The sequence below is a fragment of the Tympanuchus pallidicinctus genome, unplaced genomic scaffold (genome assembly GCF_026119805.1).
Source record: "Tympanuchus pallidicinctus isolate F22 unplaced genomic scaffold, pur_lepc_1.0 scaffold8, whole genome shotgun sequence".
In the NCBI taxonomy this organism is placed as follows: Eukaryota; Metazoa; Chordata; class Aves; order Galliformes; family Phasianidae; genus Tympanuchus; species Tympanuchus pallidicinctus.
Genome location: NW_026294802.1, coordinates 14,232,744 through 14,257,412, shown reverse-complemented (window position 1 = coordinate 14,257,412; position 24,669 = coordinate 14,232,744). Strand labels below are relative to the sequence as shown.

At 43.4% G+C, this 24,669-nt stretch overlaps 1 protein-coding gene across 5 annotated transcripts in view; it reads right to left on the bottom strand.

Annotated features, from left to right (window-relative positions):
• GRAP2 (GRB2 related adaptor protein 2) overlaps window positions 1-24,669 on the bottom strand; it is a 39,835-nt gene that overhangs the window by 5,449 nt on the left and 9,717 nt on the right. For 3 of the 5 annotated variants that reach the window (XM_052668640.1, XM_052668642.1, XM_052668645.1), the window contains exons 2-5: window positions 8,327-8,427; window positions 4,995-5,086; window positions 2,447-2,566; window positions 516-684 (exon numbers count right to left, since the gene is read on the bottom strand). In XM_052668640.1, the coding sequence (XP_052524600.1) occupies window positions 516-684; window positions 2,447-2,566; window positions 4,995-5,086; window positions 8,327-8,404 (459 nt within the window). In that variant the 5' untranslated portion in view covers window positions 8,405-8,427. Of the gene's footprint in view, window positions 1-515; window positions 685-2,446; window positions 2,567-4,994; window positions 5,087-8,326; window positions 8,430-9,074; window positions 11,813-13,472; window positions 13,598-24,669 lie in introns of those variants that run through there. The other 2 variants (XM_052668643.1, XM_052668644.1) reach the window with 2 other exon arrangements.

The window sequence follows — 24,669 nt, the reverse complement described above, 5'->3', positions numbered from 1 at the left end:
CTCCACACCCTTAATTGTGTTCACTAACAGAAAATACATGATTCTTCTGAACAAACTTTGCACTGTAATAACAGCTGCAATCTGAGTGTATTCAAGGACAAAAGGACATCAGATTCAAATTCTCCTCAGACAACCTAACAGTAAACTTTGTACGAGCCCTTATGAAAAGAGCTAGGCATTTCATATGGTAGAACCTGCCTCCCTTGCTTGTGCAAGGCATCTTAGAATTTCATCTCCAGAGCCTCAGAACAACTTTAGCAGAACTCCTCTATGTGGATTTGAGCCCTTTCTGTTAATATCCAAAACAAAATCTGAAAATTCTGCTCAATTACATAACCACATGCACTACTGAATCAACTAAAAATCTGTGTTGCAGCACCCACCAGCACAGTGTTGTGGTTAGTTTTCCAAGGGCAGACCCTCTCTCACACTTTCTGCAAGACATTCCTGTGGGCCAAATTCCTTCAATAGAAGGGTTTCTTACTCAGTAACTCTTGAGGACAGCTTGTGCTTACCTTCTCTTCTCGGCTGTCGTCCCTCAGGAGAATCTGCTTCTGCCTGGAGATAGTACTTGTCCTGTAGTAGTCTACCAGCTTGTTCAGTGAGTAGAATTTCTCTGTCCACAAGTAATAGTTTCCCTTTGAGTCCCTCATCACTTTGAAGTGTTGTACATCATCTTCATGCCTGAATCCAATTTAGAGAGTAAGAGATTAACTGGACTGCACCGTCATCTTCCTTGAAAAAGAAGGGAATCAGAATAGATCTTTCTGCCACTTGGCCAAACTGAGACTTCTGGAAAGTAAAGCAATGTCACCACTGGACCTAGAGGTGGTTTTGTATTTCAAAAGACATATTAACTGACAAACATAGAACGCTGAAGGGCTGCTCAGTCACAGAGTACTGTCGGAGCGAGGCATGGGGCTGTAAAGCCTGTCCTCTGAAGGAAAGGCTTTCAGAGCCCAAAATATCCAATAGCTATTATGTACTTTGTATAATACCCAAACGTGCAGTTGTGATTTACCCCCTGACCTCTTCAGGTTCATGTTAACACCAGACTGAATTGACTATGAGATGTATTATACCCTTCTGCACCATGGACATCACCACTTTGTGAAGACATAATCACAAGACGTAGTCACACATTATAACTGCACAATATCTAGTGTAATATCATGTCTACTGGTCTGTCTCCCTACCAAAAAGAAAGAAAACAAAAAATTATTAGTTGCTATTACAAGAAAAAATTACCAGTCTCACCTCCTGCCCTGCTCTGCCATGCAGCTCTCCTTCCCTTACCTCTTAACTGATTTGGACAATTCCTCTTTGGACCACATGTGATCTGGTGATCTGGTTTTGGTTCTCACTTCCTTTGTGCAACTCCAAAAACTCAAGGCACTGGTTTCAAAGGCTACATCTATACAAATAATCTAAACAGGGGCTAGACAGAGACTGGAGTCTATCTTGTAGTGCTACAGTTACATGACTGCTGATGTTATTGCATGGTTTTGGCCTAAACCAAAAAAGTCTCCCAGATAGTGCAGCGTGGTGGCTATGGGTGCAGCATGGGCCAGGAACCATTGCCAGTGAACTTCTTGAATACAGCTATTCTGTCCTGTGAGGTGAAGAGAATTTAGCCATGTGGGTCTCAACTCTGCTGCACTGTTTGACTTTTGGGCCAGAGAAAGTGCCTGACAGTGCTCAGATCATTGATGCACAGGTAGCCATGGTCACTTGAACTGGGACACAGAAAGAGGGGTCCACAGTGAACTAAATGATCCTGGCAACATGTTTTCCTGCATCCCCCCCAGATACTTTTTGAGCTTCTTGAAGCAGAAAGTTCACTATGCTTGGGAAAGGCAGTGCTAATCCGTACTTTAGTTTATAACTGATTATTGACTGAATATTGATTAATTGAAAATCTGGAAACTGACCAGCATTTAACAGCTCTGCTTTGAAGCAATGAGAAGGGCAGAGGTACAATAAGTGGATGTAAAGCAGCTGGGCTACTAGCAACTAAAAGCCAATTCTATCCAATCGACCGGTGGGAAATAAGTTAATAATGTAACAGTCTTGTCTTAATGGGTAGTATGGAATTCTTGGATATAGTAACTGAAGCTGCCAAATAATACAAATGGAAGGCACATGTTTTGCACTGCGGGAGATGTCCCATGTACCACTCCGCTTTGCTGCAGTTCTTTCAGAGGAGCAGATCTCCAGGGAATGCAGCTTTGGAATGGGACGTTCGCTGTATCACTAGAAAGGAGACTGAAACATTGGGGAATCGGGTGCCTAACTCATTCTCATTCATGTGACGCAGAGGCACTGCCTGGCTGGAGGCATTCAAACTTCTTGAGAGGCAAGGTCCCATTAGGATTCCTGTCAAGAAGGAGCTAGGGAGATCATTAACCAGAAAAAGACGCAGAAAAGTGTTGTGAGAAGCAGATACCTGACAGAGATGGAGAAGTCACCGTGAGAGTTCTGACTGGCTCGGACAATGAAAGAACCAACTCCTTTGCTCATGAGGATGCTCTCAGCTTCGTGGCGGGATATCTTCTCATCAAACCAGCTGTCAAGTGGGAGAAGTCATGGAAACGTGAATAAAGGTGTGAATGAAGATAAGGAACAGAAAAGTTCAGGGTAAGGAGACTATGAATAAATAGGATGGCGCAAAGACAAAAGAAAGGAATCAGAGGATCCCACATCCCACAGACACGCTAAGATACAAGGTCTTGATGGGTGTGAACCATTTGCTTTGAGCAGTAAAAGCACTTAGATGCAAAGAGGCCAAAGTAAGCTTTGGCCTGCTAAGCAACACTCAGCTAAAAGTTTAATTACAGGCACAGTGCAGTAAGGTGTTACTCAAAGAGATTTTAAATTAGAAAGGTATATATATATATATATATGCACATACATATGCACGTACATATGCACGCACAATTCTCAGACATACATCAAATTGCTCTTGGAAAACTGATTGAAAATTACTGGAGTGTGATGGATATATTGTGAGGAACAAACATAAATTTTTAACAGAAGCAAGGCATGAAAGTTTCAGTGCTAATAAATTGGCTTCTGCAAGACTTATAACACCACAAAATCTCAGAACCACAGAATTCATAACTACACTCATGTAAATGTAGCCAGTAGTATAAGGCACTGGACAAATAATGACAAAAGTCACCATAAAATAGTAAAATAATACTGTGTCCATAGGAATTTTTAAGTAGAGAGAAAAAACATAGTGTATACTTCTTACGTCTGCAGGTAATAAGATCTGAAATCTGCAGCTTCATTAGCTGTTTTGCATTAAAATCAAGGACTGATAGTTTTGCAAGCTCTATAGCTTCATCTTTTCAGTTCTGTTATTCTTCTCGTCACCACCGTCGTGGTTTACCTATGAATCATCAACAGTCAATGGGAAATCAGAATTTAATCAGCATTGATACGAAGCTTCGCTGCTTACTGACAATACACAGTTGGAAAAAATGGTCCACCAAAAAAAAAAGAAATGACTTTCCTCCCTATATCTGGCTCTAGCACCTGCCACGAGCTGTTTCCAAGTGCAGATGTCCCGCTCTTAGAGAAGTGTCAAAGTAGAAATGTTTCTTCACAGCTCCTCTCGCACGGAGAAAACATCACAAGGAAAATGTGTGTGAAAATAAGAAGCTGCCCACATTTCCCTGTGGGATGCCACAGCCCTGCTAAAGTGTGAACAAGCACAATGCACTGGAAGATCCTGGCCCATTGAGGCCTCAATGCAACAGCCCATCTTTGCAGAGCAAGGTAAGTTCTTTGGCTCAGCTGAGCAGGCGGGCTCACGTCCAAAGAAACCAGCAATCCCACCTCCAAAGGGAACAGCGGTGCTTACATGTAGGGCACAATGGTATTTGCCTGTTGAGGGCACCGGCACGTCAGAGCCAACAGAATTGGGCTTGAGATGTGCTCTGCCCACGTCCTCTGAAATGCTGCCGTGCTTATTTTGAAAGAGGACAATTTTAGGATCGTAGAATAGAATCAGAATCAGTGAGGTTGGAAAAGACCTCTAAGATCACCCAGTCCAACCATCAGCCCATCCCACTGACCATATCCCTCAGTGCCACATCTGCGCAGTTCTTTGAGGGGCTTCAGGGAGTATTTCTGCCAACTGCAAGGAGAAAGGCTATCAAACTGCAGTCTATTGGCATTTTTATGGCACAGGTCTGGGCAGCATGCTTAGCAAGCATTTCAACACCTCTCAGTCCTTTCTCACAGTGCCATCTTCCCAGTAGGGAGACAGACGTGAGGCACGCCTGCCCTGTGACAGATCTATGTTTGGGTGCGCAGACACAAAGCGTGGAGAGGGATGTGTGTTTGTGTCTGCACGCGTGTGGGAGCCGAGTGGCACGGCTGGTCTATCATCTCTGTCAATCCACGAGCTGTCACACTTGGTGCGGCGTTGCACTGACCTCTAGTGTACCGAGAGGAGCTCGCACACGTCGCAGGGGGAGGGAATGCGGATGACAGGGTGGGGAAACGAGAGAGAATGCGGTGAAAGAGTTGGGAGGAGGGAATTAGGCTTTTATAGTTCATTTACAGAGAGTTCTTGCTCTTCCTTTTGTGCCCAGCCTCTGTCTCGGTCGCCAAGACTTCACATCGTGACTATTCTCGTTCTGTCCAAGGAGAGCTCCATGCAGCTCCTGTCGCATCCCAGTGGCATCTCTACGAGCAGCAGTAACAAAGGAGTCACTCGAGAGCGATAAAGAGAACTGTTCGGTTCTGAAAGAACAGAGGATGCTCCAGGGTAGGACGAAGGTGCGCTGGCAGAACTGTGCGTGGCTTCATGCCAGCCTCAAACTGTGATGGGCTGATGGCTGGACCAGATGATCTTAGTGGTCTTTTCCAACCTGAATGCTTCTATGATTGTGTGTTATAACCAGTGCTTCCTCTGTCATGCCTGCCTTGACTATCCTTTAGAAATGTGCAATGCTGGTGCATGCATTTCCCATGACACTTACGGGGGAACTTGGAAATCAATGAAGTTCTTAGGAACATAGCCCTCTTGGCTTCGGAGTTCAGCTTTGTACCACTCTTCCTGGGAGCTCAAAACCTGCAATGGAGAGACAGATTGAATAAACATGTCTCCTGAGAAAGGCAAAACTAAGACACTGACTGAAAACCAGAATTTTGTGTAAAAATGAAAGAGAATTCCTCATATACTTTACTTCTTACCCACCTTAAAGCAGAATTACTGGCTGATGGCCACTTCAGTGCAAAGAAAACAGTGAAGAAGGCCAAGTGGCATTAGACTGATTGCTTGTTAACTTTATCCCTTCCTCTGAATGCCTCTCCAGGTGGCAGGGGATGCAGTCTGCATATCTCTGATGTCTGTGAGATGAGAGAAACCAGCTTGGAGGGACTTAATGGGGGTTTAAGGAGTTCTCTGTGCTGCTTTTAGTAGTGCTGGATCATCTCAGATTCACAGGGAAAAGAAAAATCAGTGAAAACTTCTCTGACATGTATGGAGGGATATAAAGCTGCACCTGTGTGTGTGTGTTATGGCTGCACAGAAGTCATCCTATTCTCTCAACACACCATTCTGCACGAGCGTACTTAATAGAATCATTTGAATTGAAAGGAACCCTTAAAGACCATCTGGTCCAACTCCTCTGCAATGAACAGGGACACTTACAGCTAGAGCAGTTCAGAGCCTGGTTCAGCTTAACCTTGAATATCACCAGATGCATCCATCAACTCTCTGGACTATTTAGTGGGCTATTTAGTAGCCTAACTATTTAGTGGGCTATTTAGTGGGCTAAGTTTTCAGCGGCCGTGAGCTTTGCCAGGGTAGATAAAAGGAGGCAGAAAGCATTGTAAAGCAACACCCACAATTCCAATATTTAGGGCAGCAGGAAGCCAGCCTACAGAGCACATGGAGCAGCTTCAAGACTGTTCACATTAATGCTGACCATAGGGAGTGCACTGCTGACCACAGACTGCCCAAATTCACTGCTCCCTTGTGGATGGTCTCTGGTGCAGACCTCAGCTAGCAGGAAGAGGACAGAGACACAGCAAGTTCGTGGCTTTCCTGCAAACATTGAGGTCTTTGGTGTTCTGTTTGACATTCCAATTCATGGGACAGAATTCCTTTTTATAAAGTAGAATGTGTTTCTGCTCATTCTGGTTTTGGAGGGGAGCCTGAGAGGATGTATCCTGACAGTTTTAAAAGGAGAAAACAAGTGGAAAAGACTTTATTTGAAATCTATTGTTTAACAATAATAATACTTGTTCTATAAGCCAATCCCATGTTTCTGGGAGGCTAACATTCTAACTGCTTGGTGCTGGCAACAGGATGCTGCTGTCTTTGGGGCTGATTCTCCATTGCCTTGCCTGCCACATATGTCTCTTCCATGCATTTGGATAAAGAAAGGTTGAGAATAGAAAGCCATGGAGATCCCTTCTTGTCCTGTTACTGCTTTCCCACCCCTGGGTTCAGGATTAAGGTTCTCTTTTTTCGCTGCTGTGGCCAACCAAAGGGAATGACAGCCACACACCACACCCTGCTCAAGTCCTATTGGCAGCAATGTTTCTAGGACGACATACCTCCTGGTCCTTAGCGCACGACTGTCAGGTTTCTGTGTGTCATCCTCTCAGAGAAGGATGTGGGATGTGTGTGTGAGAGAGGGCAGATTTCCTCCTGTCACTGGTGGTTGAGGGCCTCGTGTTTCCTGTTTTCTAGTCTCTGCATCAATACTGTTCATTTTATCTTCTTCATAAATCAGAGCAGACAGCCAGCGGGTTGAGCAGGCAGCAGAAGGGGGCTCGGGATGGGGTATGAATGTATGTGTGTGTTTGCCAGATGGAGAGGCACTGCTCAGGTTATTTTACTGCTGCTAGGTCTTGGGCAGTGCCAGTTTGTTCACCTGAAGGACCTTAAAGCAATAGGCTGTCTGACTTCTGATAGTGAAGTCTTAGTGACTACTAATATTAATACTGATATATTTGACCCTTTTTCATCAGCAGCTTTCGATGTAATTTGAAAGGAAGCTCTAGTTTCTAATGATTGTACAGGAAGGGAAACTAACAGAAGGAAAGGTGACCAGGCCAATGCCATCACTGTAGCCAGGGCTTTAATGAAACCACAGTCTCCTGAGGAAGCAGATATCAGGTAAAGATCAGGGGATGGTAGGGGTGTGAGGACTACTCGAAATTAAGGAAGAATTAGGAATGGGAGTGTTCATCAATCCTTCACATATCACTAGGGGAAAAAAAAAAGTCTTTGATCTTAATGAATTCTGGATGCCATTAGCTTTGTTTAAGCTTTAAGGATTAAAAGGGCAATAAAATAAGAAATGGTGCTGATGGAAGAGGCAGAGCCAAGCCATAATATCTGGTCATTAAATGGAACAGCTGGGTCTGTACAGGGAGGTGGTGAAGGTTTCTTGGTAGAACAAGATTTTATATCTCATTATTTTGCAATATCCCTTTGGCTAGTGGAGGAGTTAAGGCCTTAGAGAAATGTTTTGCCCAGTCATTTTCAACTGAAGCAGAACAACTATGTTGTGGGTTGAAAAGTGGGCAAATAATTTGGGTGGAGCAAGTGTGGCTTCATCTTTGACACTTCAGTAGCGTTAACAAACTGTTTTACTGTAACACATGCACATCAACGTTCAAGAGACTCTCTTATACTCTGTATTTCTTATGATAACTTCTGCCATTTTGCTATTCTTCCACTGCTCAGTTCCTGCGGGAGTTTGTGTAACATTACTAGCTGAGGACCTCTTAAATTTTTCTATTATGTGTGTAACAGACTGTTTCATGGACATTTCCTCTTCCATTTGCAACTGCCTAAAGCCCCTGAGGCAACTAACAGTAATTACTTATGGTGAAAAGTTAGATGTAAGTTCTACAATGCATGTTAGCCATCATTTTAACAGTTTAAGAGTTGGAAACGAGGAATACAGCAAACTCTCTGGCTTGTATTCATCCTGCTTGCCTTCAGACACAGTCATCCTAAAAACAGTCACTCTAGACTACCTCCATATTCGATGAAAACAGACAGGATCTTCAAAAACTGTTCTAACAAAGAACTGGATCTCTTCCACTGCAAAGATGATTATACTTCCCCATTGATTGCTAGAGGACTACAGGACAACTACATGCATAATTTAGGGACCAAGTAGAGTCACGTAGAGTGGACCCAGTGGAGGTTGCTGGTTGACTATGGGAATCTAATATCCTGCATTCCTATCCCAGTTCATAGACATTAGCATTCATATGCTTTGTCAAGGCAGAAAGCCTTGGCAGAACATCAGCACTGATCTTTAGTCATTCTTAGAGCCACACTTACCTTCAGGATATCCCCAGCTTGGAAACTCAGCTCATCCTCTCCAGAAGCAGTGAAATCAAACTTGGCGATGGCTTCCATACTGTATTGGTGGCAGAGCAGAGCTGAAAGAAGTGTATGCAGGTCAGTATCTAAACGGTGCTGAGACTGCTGAGTCTAGCTTGCAGAAAGCTTATAAGCAGTGCTGTGATTTGCACATAGATGAGCATGCACCTACCATTAGTTGACGTTAGTTACTAGATACTGAAGGACATTAGCAGGCAGAAGAGATAGCATGGCCAAGAAGCTATAAGTCTCTCAAGAAATTAAAAAAATCCAGTGTATCAGCTCATTCCAACAAATCTTTTTCTCTGCAGCAATTTCATGGAAAAGTTTGCACACATCCCCAAAGAAGCTGGTAGCAGGAAAAAAACCTTCTTCTGTGTAGACCAAGGACCTGACGCAGTTCTCAGTTAATCAAATGATTCTGTCATGCAATAGAATAATGTAGTTGCCCTCTGCGATCACTTACTCTTTATCTCAAGAGGGAGGCAAATTGTGGACAAAAAGAAGAGCTTGCAATAAATATTTTTTTTTCTTGGACAGGGGCCACAACTCTGAAGGTTGAAAGAGACTTTCCTCTGTGATGGCTTTGCATGGGTAACCACAGCATATAGCTAGGAAAAACTGTTTGCAGAAAGATTGCCATCCCTGTTTTGAAGCTGGCGGAGTGTGAAACTGTAGCACTGACAAATTTAAGGCACGCACTTACCCTTCCTCTGTGTTCATAACTCAGGAGCCTGAAACATACCAGACAGCCTGCAAACCAAAGCCTGCTTTTCATCAGCAGAGCACATGTGGCACGGGAAGTCACAGCATGAACTTCGCTTCTTCACCACTTCCTGCACATGCAACTCAGATGTACCCCAGCAGGACCACTTCTATGATCAAGGGAGTTACTCGTTTCCCATGGCTGGCTCGTGCTCCCTGCAGCCCAGCAGCGAGGCTGCCAGTGTCAAGACAAAGAGTGAGGCAGTGCCACATTAAGCAAAGGCACTGCTGTGAGATGTTCCAACAGCCCAGCTTGTGAAGACCATCACACAGCTCCAGTACAGAAGTAACTTCAGTGGTTACTAAACTAGGTTCATCTGGAAACTATGATCCTGAAGTCAAAGGCTTCACCTAGCTTCACTTCCCACAGAATCTCCCAGACTGTAAGACTAGAGAAGTGCCAACTTGCCTGATCCAAAATATTTTTAACCAGAAAACCCAAAAAAGAAACAGTACCAACAACTCAAGTTAGGGAACTATTTCTTGAGTGTCCTGTTACAACTGAGATGAGATCCCCCCAAAACAATGTGATGAGTGAGCTCCAAAATTCTGTCACTTTTAAATTAATGGGCTACTGTAACCCCTGCTGTAAGCTTGCCTTTGACACACAATCCAGGGATTTAACTGCCTGTGTACCAGTAATCCAGGCACAACTGTGTAACTGACTCAAACTACTTAATAAGATCTAGGAGAAAATACTTAGAAAAAAAAAAATAGGGTAAAAACTGCAGATAGAGCCATGGAGATGGCACCAACAGTAAATAGTTCAAGGATTCAAAAGGAAAAACATCATTCTGGAAAGACAATTTCACAGGAAAAACAACAATGGGAGATTTGGTCAGGACAGTCAGTCCAATTGGGGACCAGCCACAAGTCTTTGAGGTCACTGAATTGTCAGTGCCACCGCTGCCGACTGAGCTGTTGGTAGGTGGCAATGGAACAACACCAAGGTTTGGTCCCAGGGAGCAACTGGGAGCAGCTCTTCACCTGAGCAACGTCTGCCTTGCCAGCAAAAAACCCGTCCTACATCTCATTTCTAACTACAAGGAAGATCTTCACTTGCTTTCTCTTGGATTCTGTTCACACTCTCGTTTCATGCTGCATATTGTAGTTGAATTGGTATTCATAGGACTGAGGTGAGCTATGCAGCACCAGGGCAGATTGATCAGCAGTCCACAGGCAGCTCTGCCTGTTGAGCATCCATCAACTTGTCCTACAGCAGTGGGACTTGTTATGTGCTGGGACTCACGGGTAGCATGACACATAGCCCTTGTGACTTGCCACACACCTGCTATTCCAACCCAGAGCCCCGAGGTTTTGCCCAATACATCCATACCTACCTGTAACAGACTATGTTTTACCAATGTACCTTATTCTCATTCTCGAGCAGCTTCTAGCCCTTTTCACTGAGTTTTCTCTCCATCCACTTACTGACGCTCTTTAATTCTTACTCATTTGCTCTGTGTGTGTCAGAGCTGCAAATATAGCTTAAGCTTGCTGTCTAACTGTCCCTCTTTTATTCCAAGTGCAACTCTGTGAGTACAACTCAGACTTGATCTGAAGACTACCCTCTGTTCTTGCACTGACATTCTTTGCACTCCTGTTTGTATCTTCCCACAGCCATGCTTGCTGATAGAGAGTAAGGGTATCAAATAAGAGAGGAATTAACCATTGGGAGAACTAGATAAACAATAATACCCTTTCACGGTAGAGAACCAAAGAAAAAAGACCAAGGAAAATTACTTTAGTAAGGGATGTATTTCTGTATTTTATCTTATTGTGGTGGGGATCAGAGCCGATAGTGCAAATGAATCCTGGAACTCCTAATGCAGAACATTAATCCCATCTCAAGGAAAAAAAAAAAAAAAAAAAGAGAAGAAAAGGAAAAAACAACAACAAAACACACAAAAAAAGAAATCAAAGAGAACAAATGGAAAAAACCCCAACCCCAAACCAGTTCAAAACAATAAACTGTATAAATACAAATCCCGTCTTTGATTTTTGCTCCTCAATCACAGGATAGGCAGCAGGGCTTCTCTCCGCAGGGAGCAGGAAGGGGAAGAGCCTTTCATTTCACAGTCTCCCAGGTGCTAAAGATGCCACTGGAGACGTGACCCTCTCGAGAGGGGAAGTGTTTGTGAAACGGTTAAAATCTCCTCTCTCACCTCATTTTCAATTTCAGCAATCACAACCATGGGGAGAGACCAGGAGACAGATACCTCTTCAAACAATCTAACACATGGATTAAATGTGCTTTTCATTGCCAGCGGCTGGATTTAGAAGCGACTCAAATACCATGCACAGTGTTGGCTGTGTTGATAAATCAGCAATGCTGTGGCCTTAAGCTCTTCCCCCACCAACTACTAAAGCAGCACTAGCCGGTAATCCTGTCTTTGAAGGGCAGCCTACCACTTTTCATCACCTGAACTTCAAACCAGCTCTGTTTTTCTGATCCCATTCCTCCCTCCATCTGTAACTTGAGGATGTGCGGGTCAGTGCTGGGCCCTTGTGAAAACTCCCCTCCAAAGGGGATGTGAAAACATCCCTCTCTGCATGTGTGTGACTTTGAGCACCGCCCCATGACACACCGAGATGGGATTTTTTGGGGGCAATTGTCAGAACTTCCATTTCTCAAGAGCCTTTTATCCCAAAGGACAGCACTGCAGTTTGCAGGCAGTCAGATTCTGCTTTTAACTGCCTGGTGCAACTCCTTTAAGCTTTCAAGTAACCAAAGACAATTTTAGACTGTGCATAATGTTCTAAGGGAAAAAAAAAAATCACCTTTGTGCAGGGTTTAGCATGAAGCCTCTGCGACGTTTAAAGGAGGATTTGTCAGTTCCGAGTATAGGCTGACAAGTACCTCCATTTTGTGCTGGTTCTCTGCATGGAGGTGAATTTTCTCTGTGGTTCCCCACTGCAACGAGGCAGATCCAAGGGGCACAGGGCTACTGCCATTCTGTGGGACTGAAACTGCAGAAGGTTCACTGATGGAGAAGAGAAAAGCAGTCCAGCTTTGAGAGCATGAGGCAGGTCTTTCAGTTTGGCAGAATGCCATTCCCTGAGCAAGAACATCAGCCTCTCTCTGTTGATCAAAAGAGCTGAGACCTAAATCATGTCAGCACGCAGCATAATCTGACAGCAACATCCCAAAGAGTTTAACATTGTTCCACTACACCAAGTTGGATCAAAATTCAGTAATAACAATGCCAGGGAAGGTTACCTCCTATGAAGTTTATCACTCTGGGATGGCTCAGGTTCACCCCTACTCAATCTCACATATTAACATCACAGAAGAAAGCACAGTGGCCTACAAAGTGGCTGCTTAAAGCAGCCCTATGAACAGAATCCTGATCTCCCTGCCTGCAGCACGCATATCTCCAGCAGGCAGCTCCATCCAGCAAGGTGTCGTGCTGACAGACACAGTGCGAGCTGCTGCATCTTTGTTCCTCTCTGCAAGAACAACCTATCAGACTGATGAGCAACCAGGGACAGGATTCAACCCTGAACATCTGTACAGAAATTCCTGATGACATTTCAGCAGAAACAATGGCGGAGGGACCCGTTATCTAGAAGAGCTGTGATAGATAAAGGCTTTGTTGTCACCAGCTAAGCCACATACAAGTGGCATGGGAATATTTCGTTCCAAAAACACAAACCTCTTGCTACTGAGTTAACGGCGCAGCTCCGCTGACTGTCAGTGATAAGAGGGTAAAATTTATAAGGGAGAACAAGCTACAAAAGCACTCAGCATTGTATGTTTCAGTCTTGGCTGCACTGCCATCCAAAGGAATGCAGGGCTCCGGACTGAGCCCTTGTACAATGCTCTGACAAAATGAACCTCCAAAGAATAGGATCCATAGAAGGAAAACACTTTTAGGGCTCTACGACCAACAGCAGTCATTAACCCAAGTGAGGACAGCTCTTGATCACCCTGGGAAGACCGGGGCCTCTTGTGCTGCTCCAAGCACGCAGAGCAGAGCAGGGCAGCACCATGAGACGCCGTGAACAGGCAGCACCGAAGAGTACCACAACTCTGAACAATGCTGTGAGCGCATAACATCATGAATGTTTGCTGGTGCTGAGGACCCGGGCTGGGGAAAGCATTCTGCCCCACCTCCTCCTGCAGCTCTCAGCTGGTTGGATGTGACCGCAGTGCAGGGATTTGTCCCGCACAAGCACTGCTCTGGTGTGGAAGCCGCCCAACAAGATGACAGGGATCCCATGCTTTTCCCCTGCCCTGCAGTGCTTTACCTCTCCCTCCAAGATCCCACCTCCCTCTGTACAGCTTTTCCCACACAGCTTGGCCCCCCAGGTCTCAGAGCCACGCTTGCCCCATACCTTTTTCAGTAGCTCTCCTCTCCTCTGGCACTTTTCTAGAAAGCAGGAGGTGTATTGCTGTCTAGGGGAAAGGAAGGAAAGGAGAGCTCAGCCCATACAGGCTCCTCCCTGCAGTGACAGTGCCACAGTGGTAATGGGTCCACGTGCTTGGACAAGGACGGTCAGGAATTGGCATGGAGGACAGAGGTGGAGGCACTGAAACAGTCCATCACAGGCCATTTTCAGTCTCTAAAGTTGGAGATACTCGGTACGATACATGCTTTTAATGGTGCTGTCAGTTTGCTGCTGCTGCCTCAGCCCATCCTTGTTTAACAGCCAAATAATGGAGGGTATGATCCCTCAAAAAGTGTGAGTTCTACCCAAATATAGAAAACAGAAAAGAGCACAGATCTGGCGAGTTAAATGAGAAACCATAATAAGTCCATTGAAAAGCATATCTTGAGGAACAAGTAGCTGAAGACATAAAAACATGTAATAAAATTATTTTCAAAGACAACAGAAGCAGGAAGCCTGCCAGAGTGTCTGTAAGGCTGACAGATGATTGAGATGTAAAAAGAGTGCTCAAAGAAGATAAGGATGAAGCATAAAAGCTAAGTGAATTCTCAGCATCCGCGTGTCTTCCAAAGGGATGTAAGCTGTTTCCCACATTGGGGTTTTCTTTGTGGAGAAAAGCCAGGGAAAGTGGAAGAAGTGATTTTAGGACAAATCAGCAAATGAACAGAAGTAAATCCAATAATTCAATATTTTAGAAATCTTGATTGAAAATTAAACGGAGCATGACATAGTAAAGGTTGAGCAATTAAGCTGTGGCATATAATGTAGGACTTAACTCAGTCTCCATATTAGGGCAAAAAGCAGCAAACACAACGTCAACCATTTTCAAAGTGCTTTGAGGGGATGCAAAGAGCAGGAGGTCTAACTTCTGCATGCCTGAAATTAATACACAGAAACCATAATGAAGGAAAAAATTACCGGGAAGAGAGAAATGACATAGCGGTTGCACCTTGTAGGTTTTGCAGAAGGAAGTACTACTGTACAAATCTGATACAGTTCTGTGAAGGAGATGCTGAGCATGTGGGTGCAGGTGATCATTTGATGTAACATACATTCATTTCTAAACCCTTTTTGATGAAGTCTCTTACTGAAGAGTCTTTAAAAGCCTCCCTCCTAAGCTCTCCAAGAAGAAGAAAGATCCTACAGAGGATTAACAGCTGAATAAATAATAGGGAATGAATTAACAGTTCAACATATTCATAAATGCTATGGAAAAAAATGAAGTGACAAAGCTTACTGACGAGACAAAAAAAATTCATGGTAATACAAATTAAACCCGATCACAAAGACTTGCAGATGGCTTTCAAAATACTGCTAAAATGGAAGATGAATCTCTGCGCTCACGGCTGGAAAGTAATGGACATGCAAATAAACTGCCTTCACTACAATGAAGACATTGAGAAACTTAAAGTTAGCAACTACTACTCAGGAAAGATACCTATAAGCTCCTGTTGATAATTCTGTCAAAGCTTTAGCTGAGTAAAAGTCAGAAAGGTGGGTTTGGAAATGTCAGCAAAGGAACAGAGAACAAAACACAAAACAACGTTATGTCTAAATCCATGGGGCACCTGTATGAATATTTGTAACTCAAATTTGGCAGTTTTCTACTCTCCACCTCAACAACAGAGGCAGTAGTAGGTAGAAATAGAGAAAGTCACTAAGGATGACCAATCACCATGCTGGGCTGGCCTAAGGCGATCAGTCCAGCAACAGATGAGGCTGTCCCTCCACCCTTTGGTAGGGAATAACATTCCTGGAAGAGCTGATAGTGATATCCTCTGAAGAGGATAAACTCCAGTATATTTTGCTGAAGGAAGTATACAGGTGAGGAAACTGAGGCACCATGAGAACTGTTTAGCAGCTAGCTCTCATCACATGCCGAAAAGTTTTACATGTGGCTATCACTGTACACATCGGGTGGGACACCAATCCCTACTGTCCTCTTGGATTCAAGCTGTATTTATTTTCATGCTCCATGAATGGCCTGACAGATTTCATTACATTGCACATTATAACGACCTATTTCCTCTGTTTTTACCATGATGTGATCTAACAGGCCCCCCAGAAAGAGAGCTGCTGTGAGCTGTCACTCATGCCTGCTGCCTGGCACTGCCAGCATGCACTGCCTGCCTTCCTGCAAGGCATCCAGAATGGTTACGTGAAAATACTGAACATATTTCAAGTCAAACCCTACAAGACATGGTTTTCCTTACAACAAATGAAAGACTGAATGGCAGCAGGCCCTTAGCAATGAGAAAGGATAGGGAATAAGACAGGGTAAGAGCTAACTCTCTTTTCTTTCTTTTTTACTTCTATACATTCCTCTCTTCTCACTGTTATAACAACTCTTCACCAAGCAGCACAGATGTGTCAAAAACTGCAAAGCACCACACAGGTATCCCAGGCACAATGAACGGTAACAAAAGCCACAGAAAAGGTTGTAGGCCCCATGTTTCCACGTTTTAGCCAAGCTCTCTTAGGCAACTGAATAAAGTCCTATCCAAGCACACAGGTTATTCTGCAAACACTTGCTGCAGACTGCTTACATCATCCTCAGGAACATCTTCTACCATCAGAGAGATGGGACAGGTGAACTAAGGTTTCCCAAACCTATAGATAGACTGATAGACTGAAGAAGAAGATGCTCATGGGAGACCTTATTACTCTCTGCAGTAACCTGAAAAGATGTGGTGAGGTGGGGATCAGCCTCTGCTCCCAGGTAACAGACGTAGGATGAGAAGGAATGGCCTCAAATTACACCAGCAGAGAATCAGGTTGGATGTTAGTGGCACAGGCTGCCCAGGGAGGTGGTGGGATCACCATCCCTGGAGGTGTTCCAGTGTGGATGTGGCACTGAGGGACACAGTCAGTGGGCATGGTGGGGATGGGCTGACGACTGGACTGGGTGATCTTAGAGGTCTTTTCCAACCTTACTGATTCTGTGATTTTAAAAAGTTTCCAATAAACTTACACCTGTATTTATCCTTAAGCAAATGACTCAGTCGTGTCTGCAAACATGCCTGAAACCTGCCCATGAATAAACTCTTACAAAAATTTTAGCCATTTCATTTTGAGCTGGAGATTTCAAGAAAAAAAAAAACAACTTTTTCCAAGGCATTTTGTTCACTTTAATTTCTATCTGGAAAGGATGGGGACTGCCAGAAAAACAAAAACAAAAACAAACAATTGGAAGATAAAAGAGAGAAGGAAATTATTCCAACAAAAAGGTATGAGTCAAACATTTTGCCCATTCCAAATTGTTTGTGTTGATAATAGAAGAAAGATGAAGTGACTGTGTTTTATTTGTCCTCAAAGTACACTATTTCTCCATGTTCCTAATGAGTTTTCCTCTAGAAAGTATCATTACCAGCAAGGGAAACTGAAGTTGGACTGTGGAAACAAGGGAAATTTCAATTGCTATATTTTGTTTTAAGTAATAACTCAGCATCTGTGGATTCAGGAGCATCAGGGCTGTAAATCCACATAAAGCTGAATGTTATGAATGGAAGCTGTCTGTTCTTACCCGATCTCCCATCTATTCTTGTCCCACACTCAGATGTGCTCTTCACACAACAATCCATCCTCTCTCACCGCTTTGCTTTCTGCAAACAGCTGCTCCGGCTGTCCGCAGTGACAGGTCATTAGCGGGCAGTTATTTTTTCCAGGACTGAGTGCACAGGAGTGGCAGGGCTATAAAAGCTTTTCTGCAGAGCTCCACAAACTGATCTGGGCAGCGCTCCGTCCCAGTTTGCTTTCTCTCCTGTTAATAAAGATTTTCCTGAAACCTTGTTGCTCAAACTGCACTGGTTTGTTCACATCACAGGAGTTTCAGACAGCTCTCTCTGTTCTACACATGCTGGGAGAGTGTACAACCTTAACTGCCTGGTACCATTAACATCGCACCACTCACTGCATAGAGATGCGGCTTTCATCCTGAACAGCGGTGCTGTTTTGCTAGCAGATTCAAGCAAGCCTTCCTATCATCCTGTTAATTCATCCCCAAAGACCTCCTACCATTCTGGAGGATGAGCATCTCTGCACTTCCGAGAGATTTTTTTTGTTAGGAATATATTGCTATGATCCGCTACATTTATGTTCTAAACGAGCACTGTCAAACTTGATGAGATTAAATATTTTCTTCAAAATCCCTCCAAATGCGCTCACTTTATCTTCTGTTTTCCCCAACCCGTACCTCCCGATTACTGAATTCTTTGAGTCTCACCAGTAGCTTTTTGCAGAATCAGATAGGTTCTCCACCTTCTGTATTTGTAGAGTGATTACACTGAACCATGCTCATGACACCTCAGATCATCATCTTGACAGCAATTACAACATCTCAAGCACTGAACCTTCGCAGAAGTGACTGGATTAGCAGAGGAGAAAGCAGCAGATTACGATAGAGAAATGGAAGTTCTGACCTCTTTTCTTTACTGTCAAACAATTCTCCTGGATTTCCATAGATTTCTTTTAACTGCTAGCTGTGCAAGGGTTGAGGCAGAGGCAACTGCCTTACAGATGCTTTGCTGACACCTGCTTTGAGGACACAGCGTGCCCACTGTGCTGTGCAGTGTTCTGCCTCAGAGGTTTTCAACCTGGAGGCCATGATCTACCTTGAAATAGAATCATAAAGGTTGGAAAAGACCACTGAGATCATCTAGTTCAGCTAGTGACTCATAGCTGCCATGCCCACTAAGTTTCTACACATCAGGCCAATGAAGATATCAAGGAAGCCTCTGTTCACCTCATGTCAGTTTGCACCTTCACTGGGAAATATGGATAAATCTGCAAGCCTGAAGAAGTTTGGAGACCACAGGAAAAGATGAGCAGAAATACACTCTTCATAACAACATGTTTCCCAAGCCTGCTACACTGATCTCAGCTAAGAGCTATAGAAGGCCAGCAGTCCAGAACCCGTGCACCATGCAGCCTGAGCTCTGCTCTGGAGCTCTTCCCTGTCAGGACTTGTTCTCTAATCATCCTCAGCATCAAGACATCTAAGAAAGCTTTCTCCTTCTTAGTGCTCTCTTGGGAGCCAACACCACCTCTTTCAGCTTCATCTTGAGTTAAGCAGCTGGTTTCCATCATCATCTACAAACTGTACCAAATTACACCGGCAGCACATTCGGCTTGTCCGAATTTATAATACATGGAACTGTTCTTTTTATGCGTTCAAATCCAAACAACTGTCAAGTGAAGACAGAGAGAAGCACTGCTACTGATAGAAGGAGCCTCTTTCCAGACTACAACTTACCATCTTGCTTTCTGAACAGTAACAATTAGCAAAGCCCTACAGGCTATTGGAGCCGTTTCCTGTGCTTCCCTGAAATATAAATCTGACAAAACTAGGGGAGCCAGGCACCTAGGTCTTTTTGACAAGTTAATTTTGTTATCACATTAGAATTCCAGCTACAGGTAAGCTAAGCGGGGGCTGCATGTGTATCAAGCAAAATCAACACAAGCCGCATGAGCTGCTGATTTGCTTCTTTGCTGCATGCAAGCAGAAAGAGGAAGAAAGAAAGGAGAGAAAAAGACAGAAAGAAATAACTCTTCTTTGGTGATTTGAACCCAGCATTGGAGCGCTCAACAAAACATTCCTTCCCAGGATTTAAATTCTCCCTTTGATGAGCACCTAGTGATTCAGTGGGATTTTTGCTAAGCCTCCATTTGAAGCTAGAGAACAGTACATTCACTATTTATTTCTCCCCCCTCCCTGTGCTACACCCTTTAATCATGATAAATATACCTAAACACGCTTGATTAAGCTAGACAGACAATGTGCCCCTAATCTGAACTGATCAGGGCTCTGGAGCTGCCAAAGTGAACCCGCTGTCTCTCTATCAGACAGAGTGATAAGGAGTAGGTAATGCAGCTCCATTAACTGCTTCCCACAGAATGAATTCTCCCTACCTGCTCCTAAAGAGCAGACACTTGAGGAATGCCACCTGATGGGAAACTGCTTCGAACGGACTCTTTTGGCACAATTGTTGAGCAGCTCCTTAAGCCTTCCAGACAAACACCTGAAGTATGAAAAATGTAGTCACTTCCTCCTATGCTATTTTTTTTTAAAACCTCCTCATACCTTATCTAGCTAACTGCCTCTCAATTTTTCTCATCTTTTCTGGGTAAGCGTTGGTACTGGCTGATACATACTTTACTGCAGAAGGGTGGTTATCAGAATAACAATCGCGCTCCTGCTGTGCACATACGCATGGGAGGGATCTGCTTTTGGGTACGGGTAGAGCTTGCACTTTGCGGACTCACAGAATTTAAGACAACTATATATATATGTATCAGTAGTTTTATGTGGTGTGTTTAGTGCCTTTACACTACTATTGGAGGTGAACTGCAGGATGATGTAGAATTGTTAAGGCTGGAAAAGACCTCAAAGATCATCCAGTACAGTCGTCAGCCCATCCCCGCCATGCCCATGTCCCTCAGTGCCACATCCCTCACAGCTCTGCTGCCCTTCTCTGGACACACTCCAGGGCCTCCATGTTTTTCCTGTAGTGAGGGGCCCCAACTGAACACAGCACTCGAGGTGCAGCCTCACTACATCCAATCACCTTCCTGCTCCTGCTGGCTGCACTATTTCTGATACAAGCCAGGATGCCATTGGCCTTCCTGGCCACACTACTACATGTTTAGCTGGCTGTCAACTAACACCTCCCAGGATGAATGCATACAGATCACAAGTGCAAGCAAACACACTTCTGAATTTGTTCTGCAGGCCATATATATGTATGGACATCTGCTTTTGTATATCCCACTTCAATCTTCACCTTCCATGAATATCTATTCTTATTAAAAGAATGCAAGAGAGAGGAATCAAGAGGGCATCAGACCATGGTTGGGCCCTGTGAAATTCTGGGACTACTCATCAGAAAACTGGTCTTTGGAGTAATTATAAGTACTATCAAAGCTGCTCTGATTCACACTGGCTGTGAGCAGCTACCAGTTGGCTACAGACTGCTTCTTCTCAGTGCTCACACCATCTTACTGCTGTTGGTGTCAGAGGTCTGCAAAGCAGTGCATGCCAACAGTGAGTTTGCTCAAATAGATCATATCAGACCAGGATGAGGACAGACACTGCATTTCAGACACATTTCCCATCAGGAAGGACTTTCCATAAGATACACCCAGAGCAAAAGAGTCAGAACAAAATCAAGAATCTGCCACAATGAGTATAGTTTAAAACCAAACAACCCCCACGGATAGTAAAACCACCTACACTTCAACTCAGATATTCAGAGGTGCTTTCCTTGCATTTGAATATCTAAATATGGGTAAAGGATACTTAAGATTAATTAGCTCCAGCTTTGACAGTCAGAGAGAGATTTCCAAAATACATGGCAGCATCCAATTACTGCTCTGTAAGTCTGGCTCCTGTACTTCAGTTAAAAGCTCATCTCTGCTGATATTCTTACATATGAGTGCACACTGATGTATATCCCTTTGGATCAAATATTTCACAACGTGAAATGGAAATGCAGAAAAAAAGTCTGTAAATGCCAAGATAGGAGTAAGTTCACCCTGTGTCTCTGGATCTTTTCCACAACAAACAACAAACTCCGCTCTGCATGTATAAGTGATGAAGGACACAACAGAAGGCCATCAGGTCCTTCTTCTTGAGCATAGCACACAAAGAGATTTCATGGCATTGAGACATTAATCCAATCTGGTAAAAAAAAAAAAAAAATTAGTTTTTATTCTTATATTGGGTTTGATATCCCATTTGAGTGGGATATGAGAACAAGACAGTATGAAAATCTAGCAATAATAATAAAAAATAGAACTACATTTCCAATCAGCTGCTCTATGTTTTTCTGCTCATGCCAACTGATGGAATTTTGCATAAAATGGGATGGAAGAAGAGTGAGATCAGTGAGGTGTTGAGTGTGTGTGCGTGTGTGTGCGTGCGTGTAAGATTCCTACTGGCAGCACAGGCAACTGTGCAGAATTTGCAACACTGCTACTAAAATTACATTATGTGCCAATAGTGTTTTGGCATGAAAGTTAAATCAATACAAAAAAGTAGCATCACTTTGTCCTTTTAACCATAGATCTACATTTGTACAAAATTGAACATGACTGTGAAAGTTGTTTTCTATAGAAAATTTCACTTCTTTTTAATACATACTTGTCTTCTTGTGCTTAAAAACAAAAAACAAAAAAACAAAAAGGAATATGTTATTGAGTTGAACATACATTTATCTATGATAATCTAAAAACAAACTGGAAATCTGATCATTGGGTTCCAAGAGCCCACTTATCTTGGCCACGCTACACATAATTTCAGTTCATAGCCACATTTGTTCTGAGGAAAATTTGCTGATAAACTTTCTATTAAAAGTTTCACATTGAAGTAAGGGTGGAGAAATTGAAATGCTTTGAGAGGTATCAGCCATGTGGTCCAATTAATACTCCCATGGTATGCTCATTGCATAACATCACTACGGCATATTTACATTCTGAGTCTCAGTGCTGCATTAGCTGGGTTTTTTTTCTGCTTAATGGATCTTCATGGCTCAACTTCCATTTAAACACAGCACCTCTTTTACAAGACCTAAGTGCTACAAAACAGCCTGTCTATAAATTAAAGTCAGCCTGTGTGCATCTGCGCTTGGGAATGCTTTTGAAAGGGTTTTAAAAGCAATCAATTACAATAATTTGTACATTTAAAGATGCAACTCCAACAGTCAATCCAATTTTTCTTCTGATTATAAGGTAAATGTTAATGCCAGCTTGTTACTACTCCTGGGGTTTGTCTCTGCACAGAAATCGTATGATTTTAGGGAGAAATGCAGAACATATTTCACGCTTGTCTATGCATTTTTTTGTTCACTTGGATTATGATACCTTTGAAATTAAAGTGCAGCCGCAGTTTGTGAATGATTTAGTGTGTTAGACACTTTTACTCTCAAGTAGAAGCAACTTGTTTGTTAATCCAAATGTAAGTTCTACCAAATCAGAATAGGTTCTCATCATCTGGAACAAAAATACCCAAGCTTTATCCTGATGTAGCAATATCTCATACGGAATTAATGTGCAGACCAAGGCTTCATTAAACACCACGTTCCTATAGGTTGATAGCTCCTATAGGGCTGACATTCTACGTTTCCCATTCTTTCAGCCTGGGAGCTTTCACAGCACTGAGGCCGATGGGGACTCACTGCACAGCCCTTGCACACTCTGTGAAGCAGTTGCAGCCCCACTCCTCCAGCGAACGAGCGATCGATGCTGCTCTGCAGTAGGGAACCACGCAGCTGCCAGCCTGCTCAGTAGATCGCATGTGGCGAACAGGGAACACTGCGCAAAGGGTGTGAATGAGTCATCCGACATTTGAGGTTGACTGAAGTCATTCCGCTACATTTACTTCTAATCTTGATGTGCTATCCGCATTTGCATTTTGAGCAGAATGGGAAGAAGGATTTAAATATTTGCTATGCAGCGGACTGCATGTGTTCAAGAATGTATTGAGGTGTTCAAGAAAAGGGTAGAAGGTGTTTAAGGACTGTGTGGATGTGGCACTGAAGGACATGGTCAGTAGGCATGGGGATAGGCTGGAGGTTGGACTGGGTGACCTTAGAGGTCTTCTCCAACCTTAATGGATCTCTGTGTGTTAACAAATGGGATTATATGCATGTTGGGGTGAAGGCAGCAGGCTGCGAGCTGCCTTTGCTACACTTGGACATGAGCAGGCACTGCATGCAAGCCTGAGCAAATCCAAGCAAGAGCGTGTTTGAGTGTTTGTGTCTCCAGGGACCTGATTATAAATGAAAGATGTTCATTTGCAGTATGCCTGAATGGAGGAGCAGAGGTCCCACAAGCGTATTTCAGGTGATGCATATGTTGTGTTTTCCTGAGCAAATACAAATCTGAGCAGCTGTGAATGCACTGGCCCGCATACACTCGGAGGGTAGGCACGTGCTGCGTGTGCACCTCTGTGACCAGGAGCAGCCATGAGCAAGTATCAGCTCAAGCTGAACTGAGGCACTTCTGGCATTTCTCAAACATCAGCAGTAGCGTTCAAATCATTTAAAGATTTTCATGGAAAGACTACATAGCAACCTCGTAAATGCAATCAGACCTCACATGAAGCTCCTTCACTTCTGGCTCCAATTCTAGATAAAAGCAGAAATTTACAGCTTCTGACTGCTTACAGCTCCCACTGAAGTCAGATACATGTGTATTTAGCAACGTTAGGTGCGAAGCCATTTTTAAAGCATGCACACCTGTGAGTCTTTGGCACCTCAGTTCAAGCCCTCGGATTTGAAATTCTGGACAAATATTTTTTTAGCTCTAATTTTAGAAGAAGAAAAAGCAATCATTGTGGAGATGAAGATCCTGACAAAATACTGCACAGAAGATATTTTCTGAAGGTGATGGAGGTGAGCATAAAAGATACTTCATGAGGCTGCTCAAAGGGCAACTCGCAAGGAGACTGAAGATGGAGAATCTGGCTGTGGATATAAAAGCAAGCCTACACAATAGCTAATGCTGAAGAAGGTAAAAGGTGGGGCAAGGAAAGCACTCTCACCTCAAGCTAAAAAAACAGTGAGATCTGGTTTTGCACAGAGCTAACAATGTGTCTGCCTTAAAACAAGGCTTGCAGCATGTCACATAGGTAAAGGGCATTTTACCAAAAATCTGCATTATTATTTCCTTTTTCTTTAAGTCCAAGTTATTTTAACCTTTAAATTGTTAAAATTTAGTAACTACTAAACACATTTCAGGCCACCCCTCCCCTGCACATCTATTCTGTAAGTTATTGATACTGCACTCAATTAACCTTGGTAAGTGACTGTAGGCTGGATGCTGCCTCACAGATTCAGTCATTCTTGCTCAAAGCCACAGTTTGCATACAAACCACTGAATGGCAGCACTTAAATCTCCAAGTAAAATTGCCTTAATGGAAGCAAAAATGTACATACATGACATTTGTATTCATATTTGTATTCGTACTAAGCCTCACATTTATTTATCTGAAAACCTGAACATTGGGCAAAATCTATGCAGATTCTGTCCTATTAAATAAAGAAGCAAATGCAATTACGATTCAAAAAGTTTACAAAAATGTATTTTCCTATTTCTTTGGGTGACAACTGAAGGCATATGACTGCAATTCCAACCTATGTACTATGCTT